The 17,109-nt window shown below is 40.8% G+C and overlaps 1 protein-coding gene across 2 annotated transcripts in view; it reads left to right on the forward strand.

Annotated features, from left to right (window-relative positions):
* The window catches only part of USP22 (ubiquitin specific peptidase 22), a 92,454-nt gene extending 75,600 nt beyond the window's left edge, over positions 1–16,854 (forward strand). For both annotated transcript variants that reach the window (XM_082064431.1, XM_082064432.1), the window contains 7 exons: positions 4,935–5,040; positions 6,701–6,859; positions 8,978–9,104; positions 10,496–10,587; positions 12,023–12,085; positions 13,984–14,133; positions 15,946–16,854. In XM_082064431.1, the coding sequence (XP_081920557.1) occupies positions 4,935–5,040; positions 6,701–6,859; positions 8,978–9,104; positions 10,496–10,587; positions 12,023–12,085; positions 13,984–14,133; positions 15,946–15,988 (740 nt within the window). In that variant the 3' untranslated portion in view covers positions 15,989–16,854. The remainder of the gene's footprint in view (positions 1–4,934; positions 5,041–6,700; positions 6,860–8,977; positions 9,105–10,495; positions 10,588–12,022; positions 12,086–13,983; positions 14,134–15,945) is intronic.
* Positions 16,855–17,109: the final 255 nt, after the last annotated feature.

Raw genomic sequence — 17,109 nt, forward strand, 5'->3', positions numbered from 1 at the left:
TGCTTGCTGAGATTCACAATCGATGTCCTCCGAAAGAGTCTTCTCCAAAAAGAGCGCTTCGAAAGACAGGAGTACATAGAACAGTTCTTTTGTGATTATTAATGTCTCTCACTTGACAATCACTAACCGAAATGCAATAAGCCTAATGAAACTGGTGTGGAAGTACTGCAGGATGGAGTCTGTCCCGATACCGAGCTCTCACTTAACGCTGAATAAACTCAGCTGCAAACACAAATATTTCGTGGTTCCTGTGAAGTTTCTGAACCACCAATCTAGCAAATCTTGAAGCTTTTTCATCATCTTTGATATCAAATGATGTTCGTGTTTCTTCTGTACTTCCCGATTAGTTCATGAAGGAGTAGTGTTTTCTTCTCAGAATTGTAAAGAAAGAAACTTGCAGCAATGAAAGTCCCTGCGCTCTTTTCAGACTGCTAAAGAACCTGCTAAAGTTTGGCTTTAAATGAAGAATCTGGCTGATGTGTCTTCTGGAATTACCAACAAAATCAAACTCTCTCAGCACTTACTTTATACGTGGTTATTCTTCACAGCCTGGATGAAGATGAAACTCTGATCTGTCCTAAAACTTTGGGAGTGCGGGGGAGAAATACATATCTATATATATCTATATATCTATGTATATCTTGGATATTATTTGGAGCGGGTGTGTGCACGTGTGAGATTCTTTTTCTACTGGGTAGTTATCACAGATGTGTTGAAAACATTCACTTCTGCGTTGGTATCGAGTTTGGTAATGGCTTGGCCAGCTTGAATTACGGGGTTTTGCACCTTTGCTGCTGAGCTTTTTTTGGGTTGTGGGAAAGGGACCATTTACATGCAATGCAAGGGCTGAAATTCAGTTATTTAATGGATATCCTTAAGCTGGAGCTACTTGCATGGACATAATGAAGCTGCTGCACTAGATCCTTGGGATTGGTGCACCCAGGTTTTTAAACTTCTGTTTCTGAAGAAATGGACCTTTATTAAACTATGTTGAATAATCTATACCACATCAAGGTAATTTAAAAGAAGTGGTTGAGCAGTTGTGTGGGAACCAAACTAGTTCATGTAAACTAGAACGTCAAGTATCATCATGAGAAACAGCTTTTGGAATAAAATAGTTTGCTATTTAATGAGGAAGTTTTCCCACGTACATACTTGCGGATGCACACAGACATGTGATGTACACCTATGTAAAAATACTATTACTAATAGTGAGAATAAGTCCCAACATAAGTCCCGTAAGCAAATAGTGCCTCCCCTGCCAATATTAAATATTTATTTCACTGAATCAAAAAAGCTTTTAAAGGTTCCAGTCAGTAGTAATCAAGTTCTACAATTAACATGCAGTGAAGTAAAAGAAGGTCACGGGGAAAAATTTGTCCAAAAGCCTTAGCTTTTGGCCATTATTCATGATCACCAAGGCTTCAGGCACCGGGGTCAGTGAAAGTGTCCCTTATGCTAAGAACTGGATAAATATCCAGTGATATTTGTTTGGCCGACATTGGTCATTTCTCCGTTTTCCATTCTGTTTACTCAACTTCCTGGGAGGTGAACAAGTGCCAGTCAGAGAAAGCTGTGAATGCTCGTTATTGATACATATTATTAGTGACACAGTTCAGAACACTGGGGGCCAAAGTAAAGCTGCAAAGTCAGTGTTAATAGTGTTGTGTTTTGATAAATGCCCCTTTTAAAATCTGGCAAGTTAAAAATTCCTTTTTCTCATTTAAAATACATAATGGAAGTTGGAGGCAAAACTTCTTTTTAAATTTCAAAACCAAAAGCAATGTTGTAATGTTTGTACAGTTGTTATGTATGATTTACCATTAGTAGAATATTAAATGCATATATATTTCACAGAATCACAGAATCGACTGGGTTGGAAAAGCCCTCAGAGATCATCAAGTCCAGCCCTTGGTCCAACTCCAGTCCATTTACTAGATCATGGCACTAAGTGCCATGTCCAATCTCAGTTTAAAAACCTCCAGGGCCGGTGAGTCCAGCACCTCCCTGGGCAGCCATTCCAATGCCTGACCACTCTCTCTGCACAGAATTGCTTTCTAATCTCCAGCCTAAATTTTCCCTGGCAGAGTTGAAGCCCATGGCCCCTTGGCCTCTTGCTGACTGCCTGGGAGAAGAGCCCAATCCCCACCTGGCTAGAACTGCCCTTCAGGTAGTTCTGGAGAGTGATGAGGTTAATTTGAACAAAGTAATATGCTTAGTTATTGTACAGATGCAGTAGTAACTTCTGTTTCTTTTAAAGAGTTGCATTTAATTTGAACCCAGACTTCTAAACTTTTTCTACCATTCTCTGAATTACATTCATAGATATATTGGTGTATTTTTAAGTCTGGTTTTATGCTCGCCAGTCTCTCACAAGAACTTGTGGATTTCCCTAGTAGGGACTATGACCGGCTTGCAAACCAAAAATGTATAAAACTAAAACCTCCTTTGTAAGACAGAAATGTTGAAGGGAACCTTGAGCACAACAATCTAGCAGCTTCTAGTTCTCAGCTGCACAATTTACCTCCTCTCAGCATCTGTTACATATCGACAAGCCTGAGTAGGTGGCAATCTTATTTTATTCTTCCCCTCCTTTCCAACCAAATGTCATGGGAAATAATGCTGAGTGTGGGTGATGCCGTTCTGTGTTGCTGGGAACCAGCTCGCAGGGGATTCTTTTGAGACCCTCTCATCACTGAACCTAATTGACTTGTGTAATTAAAAAGGGGGTGTTTGTTCTGCCTGGGGTGGCTGGGGAAGGTGTCCAAGGGGACATCACCTGTGGAACAGGGACAATCTCTAGACACAGGTTCTCTGCTTCTGCTCCCTCGAAACAAAGCAGAGGGAGATGACATTGCGGATGCTGAGGTGACAGGGATGTGGCGGTTGCATGTTGCTTCTTTAAAAAGGAAAAGCGTGAGTTTTAAAAACATGGATAAAAAACAGCTTTTTTTAAATCCACATGTAGGCTTTAAAGCTTATAAGTGATCTTTTTCCAAAGGTGAAGAATGTCTTGTGCAGTCTTTATACAGTATGCCCTATTCATTAGCATAATTGAGACCTTATAAGGATCTTAAGTTCAGGAAGATTTAGCTGAAATTCCCATCAAGAAGCGCCTGAGACACGGGGTCTGACAACCCTCAGCTTGAACCTCAGACATTTGAAATCTGATTTTAGAGCATTTTGTGCAAGAACCATTTTAAGGAAACGCTGTGCTTTCCTTGACAGTTCAAACAGAAGTTTCTAGAGCAAGCAGCCGAGCGAGGGCTTTTCGGGGGCATTGAGCATCTAATTAACAGAAGCGGCCCAGTGCAGCTTAGGAGGTGTCACCTGTGTCTGCTTTCCACACTTAGTATCAGGTGGAACCTTTGTCAGTTTATGTAATATTTTTCAACAAACTTCTAAAGCTTCATTGGAAAACCAAAATGTATTCCTTCCTGCTGCAAGAAGACTCCAGCACCTTAGATGCAAGGAAAGTGATGGGTTTTTTCCCCTGTGCTTTTAGTTTCTTCAGGTGTTTTTTTGACATACTTGACTAGAAATCGATTATTCTTGAGCAATAGGTGTGTTTTTGAGGAGTCAGCATCTTAGTATTTCGGTTTCTGAGATTAAATACTTCCTAGTAAGTTAAAGCTGCCTGGCAGAACTTCATTCTGTCTTAGCGGTTTCTGCTGGAGGAGATTGGAAGACATCTTAAGCCAAAATAATTAGCTGGTGCTGTGAAATAGCGTGTACATCTCTGTTTACAAAGCAAAACCAACTGCATCTACCCTACCCGAGGAAATAAGCAGTGCAGCTTTGGAAACCAAAGGAAAAACGCGTTGCTCGTGGCTCACCTATGGGAATGGAAGGAGCACGGCTTCAAAGCTGAGAACTGCGCCAAGACATTTTTGGTTATTTATTTAACACTTTGGTTAGTCTAAGAGAGCTGGAGTTGGCCTAATCTCAGCTCTCAAATGATAAAAATGAATTGCTGTGCTCCTGAGACTTGCAGCGACGGTTTATAATGCCTAAAAGATGGGTACGTGCTCATTGTGTCCCTTGGGAACACAGAGGATCGCTGTGTCTCTGGAGAAGCTGGAGGAGGACACGGCACTGATCTCCCAGCTTCAGATAAGGACATCTTTCCTTTTCTCATTGGCGGAAACTTGAAGGGAAGGTGCCTGTTTATGTTGAAAGGCCACAGAATCACAGAATGTCAGGGATTGGAAGGGACCTGGAAAGCTCATCCAGTGCAATCCCCCCATGGAGCAGGAACACCCAGATGAGGTTACACAGGAAGCAGACAGACAGACAGACGGAGGTTAACGAATCCTAACAAACCCCCTCCCCTCACTCGACCCTGAAAAGTTGACTGGGATAGAATTAAAAACTACCGTTTGCTGAGCTTTCTCCTCCGTGTTCATTTAGGAAGATAATTTGCTGTTGAATACTCTGCCTAAGCAGAAATTAGTGCTTCTGTGATAAAGAGTTGGATGTTTGTTTAGATATAAATGTCACACGGTGGATCTCTAAGTGAAGTTTAAATGGTCTTTTTCACGAGCGTCCTTGGCACCTCCTCTGTCTTCAGAACGGATCTTTGCACCAGATAGTGCAAAGCAAATCTCTGTGAGGGGAGACACCCTGAAAAAGGGGTTGGTTGATGGGTGATATCAAACTTCACCTCTACAGCAGTTCACTGCATTTAGTCACCTTCTGTTTATCTTTTCTATTTCACTAGGAATTCTCTTTCCTCGTTTTTCTTTAATGCACGGCATTTTCTGGGTTCCATATTGGCCACGTGAACTCGCAGCACGTTTCTAAGTTCGCGTTGTAAGTTATAAAGAGTTACTGGAGACACAACCCAAGACAAACTGCTGTAGAGACACAGCCCAAGACAAACCGCTGCTCCCTTGGGATTTTTGACTTCTGAGTCTGTATTTGCGTTCCTCCAGGTGATGATAATGGCAAGAAGGCGAACAACCCCAACCACTGTAACTGCATCATAGACCAAATCTTCACAGGCGGACTGCAGTCTGATGTTACCTGTCAAGTCTGCCAGTAAGTCATTTTTTTTAATAATTCTACTAATTTCTGTTCATTTCTAACTCTGCTTTGAAGCTATACACCCTCCAGTGCAACAGTGTACTGAATCTTCCTTGAATACCAATAAAACACCAGCAAAATTCCAGCAAGATGAGAGCTGTTCAAATACAGCATCAGCTAAATGCAATCAATTAGTAGTTAACTGTCTTATATTAAGACATAAAGCTACTTGGAAAGTATCGCAGGCTTGTGGATATAAACTTATTAGTCTGTGAAAGGTTGTTCTTTTCCAAGTAAATGAGGAAAAGATTTTTATGATCTCCTTGGTTTTGAAAATATGTAATTGCCACTACATTTGAAGAAAAAAATCTGACATGCAATTGTATTTTCCTTCAGTTTGGAGCCTTGTGTGTCATCGGGAGAGGTTTTAAAGAGGCTGATGCTAATGTAGGTTCAGGTACCAGCAAGTTAATGTCTTCCAAGAGTAAGGAAAAACGTGTTTGTTGTTCTGCTCTGTGTACTGGAGCAAGTTGGCTTCTCTTTTGAGATGTTTGGTGTTGCCATAGTGCACAAGTCAGAGTTCTTGTTTTTTGTTCTATCTCACATTCTTTATAATTCCGCACGCTGTCCTGCAGATGGACTGTCGTGCTGTGCTTGTTTGAATCTGCTTTATTCTCTTTCCTGGAGAGATTTGCACAAGACTTACTGTAAGGAAGACGTATCAAATCTTGTTCTTTGCCTGGTAGAGCCACAGAATCCTTATATGATAATGAAAAGCTTGATGTGTCATGACACAACATTAGCATTGATGAAACTTCAACAAAAGAAGTTTTCTTGTGAAAATTGACAACTTTTGCACAAATGAAGCTGGAAAAAAGGCAGAATGTTGTAGGCTTAATGAGACTGTAGAGTGAAAGACACTGGTTTTAGAGGAACAGGGAACTCAAAAAATAAGCATAACAAGAATAGACAGAAAATGCTTCCGAACTAGGAGCTTAGACCCCTGAAGTTCTGGAGTTCTCTTAAAAACATGCACGCTGAAAGAAAATATTTGAGTCAATACAAGTAAAAAATTTGAGCAGCTTTTTTCTATAGTGTAGCTGTTGGCTCATCTTCAACTGTCTTGCAGAGAAATCTGAGGGAGATCGTGCGCTGCTGCTTGATGCAGTTGTCCTTTGGCCTCTCAAATTCCAGATGTTGTAGGAGATGCTAATACGAACTGCAAAGCTTAATTCTGTGCATTACTGTATAGCGAATTGTCTTCCATGTCTTGACCAGAAAAACATTGTTCTAAACCAGTTGGATTACATGTAGTCATAAGCGTAGATGTTAACTGGTTTATACTGGTCAGTAGTGTGACCAGTACCTCTGAGTAACCCTGCTCGTTCACTTTGACTCAAAGGGCTCCATTGAGTGGGAAGAAGTACTATATGCTTGTATTTTGCATTTAGTATGTCACATACGTTCCTAAAACATAGGGCTTTTAAATATTCAGAAAAACAATCAGTTGTGGGAAAACACTCTGAAGCAACTATATTTTCTGTCATCTTTGAGTGCCCTCTAGGGGTGATGTAGATCCCATAGTTCTTAAAGTATCTGGTGTGTACCCTGAAATGAGAGAGACTGTTAATTTGACCTCCTTGAAACATGTACTAAGCTGCTTGCTTTTTCATAGTGGCGTTTCCACAACGATAGACCCGTTTTGGGACATCAGTTTGGATTTGCCAGGCTCCTCCACCCCGTTCTGGCCGCTGAGTCCGGGGAGCGATGGCAGCGTCGTGAACGGGGAAAGCCACGTCTCGGGCACCACCACGCTCACAGACTGCTTGCGAAGGTACCGAATGAGGCAAATGCCATCTTTGGGCTCAAAAAGAATTTGGCTTCATTCTGTTCTCCAGGTGGCACCGAACAATGGGAGTAAATGATGCTTCGTCATGGCATTATCCCCAAACAACATTTTCTTTAATACATATTTTATTTTTTGCGTAAGGTGAGAACGCAAAGAAGGCTCAGAGCAACAGTAGGTGTAACAAAAAGCAATCAAAACCAGTTGCCACACGACTCAAAACCAAATTTTACATTGGCTGCTGCCAGGCCATGTCATTTTAAAAGAAGATGTTCTTGGTTGTGTCAGCTAAGCAAGCACATAAAACGAGTTCACAATGCATTTAATATTTGTCTAAATTCAAGTATGAATCTGATTTTGCTCTAAGCAGAGCTGAGGGTCAGCTACTGCCAGTTTAGTTACGGGGATGGCGTTAGGAATCAAAAAATTAGAGCTTTCAGAAAGAAAAGATAGTTTTAAGCGGGAAACTTAGGCATCTTGAAAACAGTTAACTAGAGAGAATATTAAGGCTTCATATACAGTTAACTTGGCTCTTTTAGCAGATCTAAAAGTCATCCTCTTGTGACAAATGCAGATGTTTATCAAAGATATTTGTCTGAGGAAGAGGTTACATGTAGCCTGGGGCAAAGCTAATCTTCCTGAAATAAAAATTCACAGCCTCTGACATCTGATTTCTAACCTTCTTTGTACCTTTAAGATCAATAATTCTAAGAAAACAAGGGAATTAGTACAAATGAGAAATTGCTGATGCAGGAATGCATTGAGAGGCAAAACCAGTTGAATTTTGGTGATTTTCTTCAACGTGGGGATTAGCGGAATCAGGGAGAGATTACAATAGGGAAGGAGAAACATCCAAGTTCAAAGATGCTCTCAAGGAGTATGGATTTGGTAAAAAAGTTGAACTCTAATATCTGAAGAAGATGGGTCTAGGTTTTTACCCCAAAGCTGGCCAGCAGGTTGAATATTAGATTCAAACGAGGGAGGTGTGTAACTTCATGTCAACCAGTGTGGCCATGCAACTTGAAGTTGGTTTGGAGAAGGAAGGATTGAGCAGGAATAGGACAAAAACCAGAAAGGTATAGGCACTCCAGACAACAAGAACAAATGTATAAGATTTAAGAGAGAAGAAAAAGACTATCGAAAACCAAAACCAGAGAATGGTGGTACATAAGCTGGGTAAAGGAAATCTGGTTAATCAAACAAGAGGCTGTGATGATGATTTAATCCTGGAGGCTGCATTGACCATGGACAGAATGAGGCAAGGTGGGCTTAGCCATGAGTGCCTTAATGTATAATATCCAATTATATTTCAAAGTATTTCATCTCAAAAGTCTTAGTTGTAAAGCAGCCTCTTGGGAGATGATTTATTTGCCCCATAGAAGTCTAAACTTGGAGGAAAAGACTTAGCGGTCCGTCCTCCTCGCCTTTTCTGTGCTGACAGTTTCTGAAAAAGTGAGAGATGTTTTGCCTTAGTGAGAACATAGAGGTCGTATATTTTCTCTAAGCCGTTCCCTATTCTGTAACGGTCTCTTCCTACAGCTCCCTTGGGCAGTTTTGTCTGAAATTTTTGAAAGGGATTTTTCTAGTTGTCAACACTTGGGTTTTCTTGGAAGATATCTGTGTTTTGAAAAGAGCTTTGTGTTTACAGCCCCTTCCATCTCGGAGCTTTGATCCCAGCCCTGGAGGGCTACAAGCTAGAACAGTGTCCTGCAGATCGCATGCAGCTGAGCACAGAAGTCGTGTCTTCTTGCTTCGGAACTTTTGTATCAATGGTTTTGGTTTTGAAAACAAAAGATCTTTGCTTTCTGTATGAAAATCAGCTGTCCTGTTGCAGGAGATGGACGAGTATTTCGCTCCTTTCTCAGACACTGATGCATTTCAGCGCAGTGTTCCAAAGTGGAGCAACGATAAATGTCAGATTATATCTGAACCAGAGCACTTTACATTATTATAGGTGTTGGGTTTTTTTCAGAATGATGCTTAAAAGCCATGAACTCTGTCTCTTGTGCTGCCAGTGACCCATAAGTAAAATAAGTGTTTTTCAGCCTCTGTGGAAAATCATCAGATCATTTTGTGCATCCCTTTGCTTTTTAATATTTTTTTCAGGTTTACAAGGCCAGAACATCTAGGAAGCAGTGCCAAAATAAAATGTAGTGGTTGCCATAGCTACCAGGAATCTACCAAACAACTCACTATGAAGAAGTTACCCATTGTGGCCTGTTTTCATCTCAAAGTAAGTTCACAAAGGGGGCAGGCAGAGCAGAGGGCACGTATTCCTCTCTGAGAGGATGAGCTGCATTCCTGGATGGATCTTCTGGCTTTCACTGACTAATCTTTTCTAATATATAATGTAAAGAACAGCTTGCATGCCCAGCTAGGCTTTTTTATTAAGATAGCATTACATTATCTATATTGCAGTATGGCTCTGGGAACTTTACTTGTCAGAATCTAGAAACAAAATGGAAGTACAATAACTGAACCAGTGTAGAAACCGATCTCCAGTAACACTCATCCTGCATGGTAACATTTTTACCCTACACTTCTACTGGAAAAAAACAGCATTTTGCCAATGACCATAATGACTGGGACACTCGTGCTTTCAGATGTTCACTTCAGATGTTGCGCGTTTTATTTTAGTTTAGTTTATTATTGTAGAGTAGTTGGCAAGATATACCTGGGTGATTCTGCTCTTTTGGGCGAGTCAATGTGAATGTGCTCAACCTCTTTCTTGCACTCAGTTATTTGTGTTATCCAGAATGATTGAATTTTCCTGAGTAATTGTGTTGTCCTGTCCATGCAAAATGCAAATTTCATTTCATGTTTAAAGTGAAAAAGAAACACAAAAGATAAGAATTACAGAAGTCTCAGCTGTTCATGGCGAGATCTGTTGCTAGGGAATTGTTATGGCACCACAATTGGAAAATAATTAACTTGAAGTGTAAATAGAGCAGAATTTCTGAGAAATGGGAAGAGAAGCTGCCTTGAAATAGAAGCTCATTCATCTCTTTCTGTTATTTGTTCCCGTTTCCATTTAATGTTCAACTGAGAAGATGAGGAGAGGATGGTGGGTATAAGTCTCTTTGGCGGAGGGACAAAGCTTTTTTTATTATCATATTCCATTTTTGCCTTAATTTGAATTGGTGTCCCTGTGTATGCTTGACTCCTGTCACTGGAGACGACTGGATGGGTGGATTAAGCGTGTGGATCTGATGGCAAGCTCTCATTGTCACCAGTTTTGTAGGCAGCAACCTAATATTTGAATAGTGTGTAGTACAAATGAGCACAAGGTTGGGTAAAGGCCGTGTGTGCTGCCTCTGTTTAATATATTTTTTGTCTTAATGTCAGTTGGGAATGAAATAGTGTGTATAGATGTTAAGGTAAACAATCTAATTAACACTGTATTTTTCCACCACAAATTGCAGTTTATTTTCCTGCTAGCCATACGTTAGCATTTACACGGGGGTTCCCAGCCCTGATAGTTGGTAGAAAAAAATCTGGGAGTGTCCCTGGCTACTGGCTGCTAATATGCTGTCATGTTATTGTTCCTAAGCTTAGGACCTTTATAAGACAGAAAACTTAGCCTTTCTCTAAAGAAAAACCAACATTCTTCCGCTTTGTCTGCAGCGGTTTGAACACTCAGCCAAACTGAGGCGGAAGATCACTACGTATGTCTCGTTTCCACTGGAGCTGGACATGACACCATTCATGGCTTCCAGGTGGGTACCGAGTTCCGAACCCCGCAAAGACCTGGGCAGAACTGGTTACTAGTTCATGCACGTGCATCATGAAACATGAAACATCCTTGAATCGAGGTTATAGAACAGTACGTATAACAATCCTTCTGCCGTAAGCTTCTCCTTGAAATGTGCGTCTTTTCTAAACTAATTTTTAGATAAACTGTTGAGTTTTGTCTGCCAGAAAAGGCTTTCTATTTAAACATGAATATTTTTTTGTTAAAGTGTGTTATGTTTCTGGTTGCATGTTAAATTTATAGACTAAGATCTCTGCTTTGGTCCCCTCACCTGAGTGCCCACCAACCAGTCATCTTGTGTAATTAGGCGGACCAGACATAACCTGATGCCTAACGTAGTAATTCTGAAGTTAAAAATATCCTTACCCTTTATTCCTGCACACACGCAAATCTGAGGGTTTTTATGTTTCGTACATTCAACTTCTGTTTAGAGAATGCTGCAAGAAGGAAATACTTAGTCCAGATTAAAATGAATGTTTCTAATTGGGATTTAAACAGAAACAGATTTCTCCCACTTCCCAGATAGTGAAAGACATGACGTTCATACAAATATACCTTTATGAAAGGAATTTAATCAGTGCAGTCAACAAGTATTTGTTGTTCCATTCAAATATACGAGAGGATATTAAAATTTAATTTATAATTGAAGCAATGGAGAAAGCCCCAAAACATGGTATCTCTTAACACAAGAGCTCTATTTGATGCTAAAATTTCACTAGTAATTTCAAGCTTTCTGTCCTCCTGCCCCACACCAGAGAAAAGTAGATGCTGCTTCTGCTGGGAGAGAAAGGAGAGCCCGAAAGCTCTGTTAAGTACTGTTATATTAAGAATATATAGATTTTGGGGCTTCCTTGTTCCTCTGTGGTGAATTCTCTCTGGATAGAGTGGGCTCTGCTGCTGAAAGGTATCAAACATAATGGAATATAGATGGGATAATCAGCAGGCATAACTCAGTAATCTGAATTTCCTCGGCTATGAAATCAACAGCGTAATCCTATTGCTGCTGTCAAAACGCAAAATGAATTTACAAGTCAGAGCCAGGATGATTGACCCATCACAGGATAAAGGATTGATGTAATTAGATATTTTTCCAGGTTTAAATTACAAATCTTTTCTTAACCTGTTTTTAAGCTTTTTAGATAGGACATTTGATGTAGACAGATCTGTATTTGCAGCGCTGAAGCCTCGACCGGGAGGAGAAATGGTGTTTCTTATGTAGCGTTACTGTGAAAACAAATAAAGCACCTTTAGCATCCTAATCAGTGGCACTTCTCTGCTGCTCCGCAGTGTTTTGCTTTTGAATAAGGACCTGGATTTGGCAAACAAGCTGTGTGTAAAACCTGTTTCCTCACTTTGGAAAGCCACTGCTTTAAGTGACTGGATTTTTGTGTGTGTTGCAGTAAAGAGAGCAGAATGAACGGGCAGTACCAGCAGCCGACGGATAGTCTAAACAATGATAATAAGTAAGTGGTTCATTCCATGACTCCTATTGCGCGAGGTAGTTGGCTTCTATATACTGCAGTGCAAAGTGAATTTCCATATTTGACAGCAAAGTCTGAACTGATGCAAAATAAACATTCATTCCCTACAATCACCTGCCCTTTCATGGTTTTGCGGCAGCTGACTTTCAGATCTGAAGGTGGTAACCCCAGCAATGGGTCTATGAGCAAAACTAAAAGCTATGGCTACGGTGTTAAAAAGGACTGGGTGTTTCCTTTGGATAATCCACTTTATATTGCAATACAAAAAGGAGTACCAGAGGACCAACAAAAAATTTACAGAACACTGACACTCAAAGTCCCAAGTACATCACCGTGGTAATTCTGGGGTCTCTCTGTCAGGTGTTGATTCCAGGCAGAATAAATGACAGACTGGTATGGGACTCGCTTAAGAACGTAAAGGGAGCATCATTGAAACTAGTATCTGTAGCTTTATGGGAATAGAGATGTCACACAAACCTTTTTTTTTAATAAGGTTACAAGTTTGGTTGCTACAGTCGTGTGCTGATGTGTTTTTAAATTCTTCAAGGCACTTTCATTTGGCACTAAAAATTTTGGTAAGAAACCAAAATCACACAATGGATTTAAAAACTAGCTGACCAGTGCAGTTGTCATACAGGCAGATACCAGGCAGGTGTTACATGTGGTCCTGTAGCAACTGATTTATTAGGCTTATGGTGTTTAATAGCATTAGCAAAGATCTGGAAGAGAACACAACTGAGCTCTGTTGAGGTTTGCACATGATTTAAGTTGGCGAAGTTGTTAACAATGAAGAGGACTAGGCAAAGAGAGCAGAGGCATCGGGGCTGCTTAGTGACAGCTGGGGCAATCCTAGAGCCCCCCACCTCGGAGCAGAGTGACATCTATTTGAACTGAATTAAAGGATTCCACTGGGAAAAGGGTGACTTGATAAATCTGTGGCTCCCTAGACAGCCAGCTGAACAGGTACCTTGTTGTGGCACCACCGTGTCAGGAGCTCTGGGAACTTCCTGCGTAAGTAGGAGAATATTAAGTGAGATTAGAGAGATTATTTTACTGTTGTGCAGCTGTGTTTGTATCCCGGTTTTGAGGACAGCATTTTAAAGAAAGAGTTAAAGAGAACATTTGACAAAGAGCCATGAGTATATTTAAGAAGGAAAGGAAAGGAAAGGAAAGGAAAGGAAAGGAAAGGAAAGGAAAGGAAAGGAAAGGAAAGGAAAGGAAAGGAAAGGAAAGGAAAGGAAAGGAAAGGAAAGGAAAGGAAAGGAAAGGAAAGGAAAGGAAAGGAAAGGAAAGGAAGCTTGATCATTATCTATCTTTGGAACACAAGTCTGCTGGCTTGCAGGCAAATGCACAGCAGCATCTGAAAGCTGGAAGTTGAGGCTGAATATATTCAGCATTTCAAAATAGGTGCAGACTTTCCAGATTAAGGATAATTAGTACAGCAATTTATCACTAGAAATATTTAAGATTAGCTGTGTTCAAGATTACCTCCTTTTCCATCCCCATACCTCAAATGCATTTTTCTGGTTCACTAGAGAAAGTAATTGAGGGAAGCAGAAGTCAGACTAGGTAATCAGTGGTCCTCCTTAGGAATACATCAATATTGATGTATTTTAGAAGAAAAATCTTCGGTAGCCAGTATTGGTAAAGTTGATGACTGTCATCAGACTGGAGTGTTGCAGTGATAGCAAGACAGAAAAAGAAAAATGTGTTTCTTTTCCCTGGGCAAGGACGCCCTCTTCCCAGTTAAGTGTTAAGAGCTGGTGTTTTATTGATGGGTCAGGTCCTTTACTGTTGCTACACGTTTATGGACGTGTCTAAAACATCGGTTGTTTTTTCCCTGTTCGATCTGTGTATTCATTAACTTCTTTCCACACCAGGTATTCCTTGTTTGCAGTAGTTAATCACCAGGGAACCTTGGAGAGCGGGCACTATACCAGCTTCATCCGGCAGCACAAGGACCAGTGGTTCAAGTGCGACGATGCCATTATCACCAAGGCTAGCATTAAGGACGTGCTAGACAGTGAAGGGTAAGTTGGGAACTGGGAAGGGGAAAGGAAATTTTGACCTTTGGGTTTTCCTTACTTGCAGCTGGAAGACCCTTTCATCATAGAGAAGGTATAATTTTTTCTCTTTGAATATCTAATGTCTCGGTGCTTCGGGATGTTGCTTTATAATCCTGGGTTTGTTGAAGGAAGAGGCAGCGAAGGGTGAGGGACAGCAGCTGCTGCGGCAGTGTCTGTCACTGGTGCTCGTGTCTGAACTCTTTCTTGCCCTTTTATAAGGGACTCTGAAAACCACAGTTATATGATCATCCAGTACTGACCTCTGTCACACAATCCAGTCTTTGTCCACAGAACCTTTGGATTACTATGTGTAAAAGATTTGAAGAAAAGCTGTTAAGAAAATACCATGAACCAGAGTCACGAGGCTATATGGGAGGCAGGTATAGAACAGCAGCTGTTTCGTAGCTCATCGCTTTAAATTGATTGCGGATTGACGTTATGGTTTCAGATATTTGCATTAGACAAGTATTGGGAGTGCAGAGCAGTAGTTTGCAAGGGAAGCACCTTGGTGTTGGTCATTTGAGGGAAGCTTTGGGGACCAGTATATGTTTCGAGAATAAGGTGACTTAAAATCTGAAGTCTTCATTTTGCGTCTTCAACTGTGGACGCAGTACTGGAAAGATAAGCCTTTATGGTTCCTGCGTTAATTATTCCTGACATTTCTATGGGTTGCTGCAGGCGCCGATGTTCAGTTTGTAATTTTCTTTTAACAGATTTTATCATTCTTTTTGAACTTCAACCAGGAAGTAAAAATAAATTAAAAAAAACAAACAAACAAATCTGTCCTATAATATCTGAATATTAGTGTTAAATGATATGACAAGGTAACTTGTGCTTTGAGGTCATCAGAAAAACAAGTGTTTTTCCTTCAATAACAAGGCTCTGGTCCTTGGCTGGGGTATGTCTGGAAGAAGCTGCCCTGGCAAGGGGGAGAGGACACACAACACAACCGCTGCCCATCTGCCTCGTTACAGGCTGGTTCGAGCTCCATTTTCGCTGGTTCAGATAAAGACTGACACTAAAGCAGATCTGCAGTGTGTAAGGGAAGCTGCATAGGGCATGAGACGGAAGGATAATAATTGAAAAGCCTCAAAAGTGCATTAAAGCATTTTAAGAGCCATGCAGTGAGAAGAGCAGGTAGAGATGAGTCCAGTTCCCTCCAACATGCAACTGCTTGAGGGTTGGGCTCCGTTATGTAGCAGTACACATAAAGTAATTAAGGACAGGAAGAATTTCATCCTGTTAAAACACCAGATTTGAGTACAGATTGAGACATTAGATATTTGAGTTGGATTTGGCTACGACGCGAGTTTTCACCCACATGCCTGTTTCTTCGTTTTCCTTCTCTAACAGTAAATGGCAGACAGTTTGCAATAATCCTGACGCCTTGGTAATGTGACTCTAAAGCAGCACTTGCATCTTAAAGCACCTCTGTTGTATTTTGTGTCGTGAGAGTGTTAAATAGATGCCACCTGTCTGGCCACCAGTGTGATCTAATCTTGTGGAGCTTTCAGGTTCTAAGTAAATTGTGCAACAAGAAGGTTTGACTGATGAACAACTGTTCCCTTTCCTGAGTCGCTGGTGAAATTATTTCAGCTGGCTTCCCTCCTCCTCACCCATAGTTACTGTGGAGAGCTGGCATGTCCCTGGAACCACTTCAAATTGAAAAGAAAAACAAAACTAATAGTCCTCATTTTTTATGATTGCATCAATGGAAATACTGATCTGCTCCAACGCCGAGCAGAAAGCTGAAACTGTACCTCTGCTTTCTTGCAGATATTTGCTGTTCTATCACAAACAGTTCCTGGAGTATGAATAGCCTTATCCAGCAGCTTGTCAGATATAAACAAGGAAGAAAATAAGCAAGCCTTCTGAATCGACACACAAACCTACCTGAAATGAAAAGACGCATTAAAAACCAACTAGCACTGAGCTGTAACAGGACCTACTTGACACTGACTCAAAGCCTGAGGAGTAAGAAATGAACAATGTCCAACGTGTACGCAGTCCCGCAAGGACAGAAAGGGGGGAAATAAAAAAGAGGCTACGGTCAGTCACTTAACAGAGGAAACATAAAATGAATGCTCTGGGTGGGGGAAATGGGAGCAGAGGAGTCTGGGCACTGGTACATCTCCTACGTTCCTCCAAAATGTGTGTGGGAAGGCAAAGGGTTGGTTATACCCTCATCTCCATAAAGCATCTTCTCCATTTGGTGCTTCAGCTCCAACGACCAATCATATAACAGTTAAAATTTAACAATCCAAGCCCATTTTTTTATGCACATGGGTCTGAACGCAGTAGAGTGGAGGAGGAAGGGATGATACACCTAAAGGACTTTGCAAGTATCTTTTTATTTGTGAATTTTAGTTATTAAATAAATACAGTATGAAACTATTAGGCTCTTTTTTTTCGACAACCGTGAAAGAAATCCTGGATTGTGGAACTGAAGCTGCAGTGCTCAGACAGGTTTTCAAGCATGCCTGCTTGCACAGGTAACATTCGATGCCATCGGACTGCTCATCAAAAGCATTAGCACAGATTCTTTTCTGTTTGAGCCCTTTTTTTGTTTTGTTTTCTATAAATAGCTATTTTCTTAATTTTTTTTCCTTTTATTCCCTTTTTTTCACGAGAATGAAATTCATAAATGCAAGCATCAGTAAAAACGAATGAATTGGCGTGTTTATACTGTAAGAGTGGTCTTGGTTCTATTTTTTATTTTCTATCTTGTGAATAAGTTTGAATTTCTCAAAATTGCTTGTTTTGTTGTTGCTGGTTTTGGTTTGTTTGTTGGGGTTTTTTAATTCTCTTTTTCCTGCTGCCTTCCAAAGCCGTATCTATGACACTTGGGGAGGGAAAGGGGGGGCGGAAAACCCTCAGTATCGACAAATGTACCATCTGTTAGAAACGGTTGCTGCTGGGGGCAGCATCGAGCGATGGATC

Source organism: Streptopelia decaocto (assembly GCF_964273445.1).
Source record: "Streptopelia decaocto genome assembly, chromosome: 13".
In the NCBI taxonomy this organism is placed as follows: Eukaryota; Metazoa; Chordata; class Aves; order Columbiformes; family Columbidae; genus Streptopelia; species Streptopelia decaocto.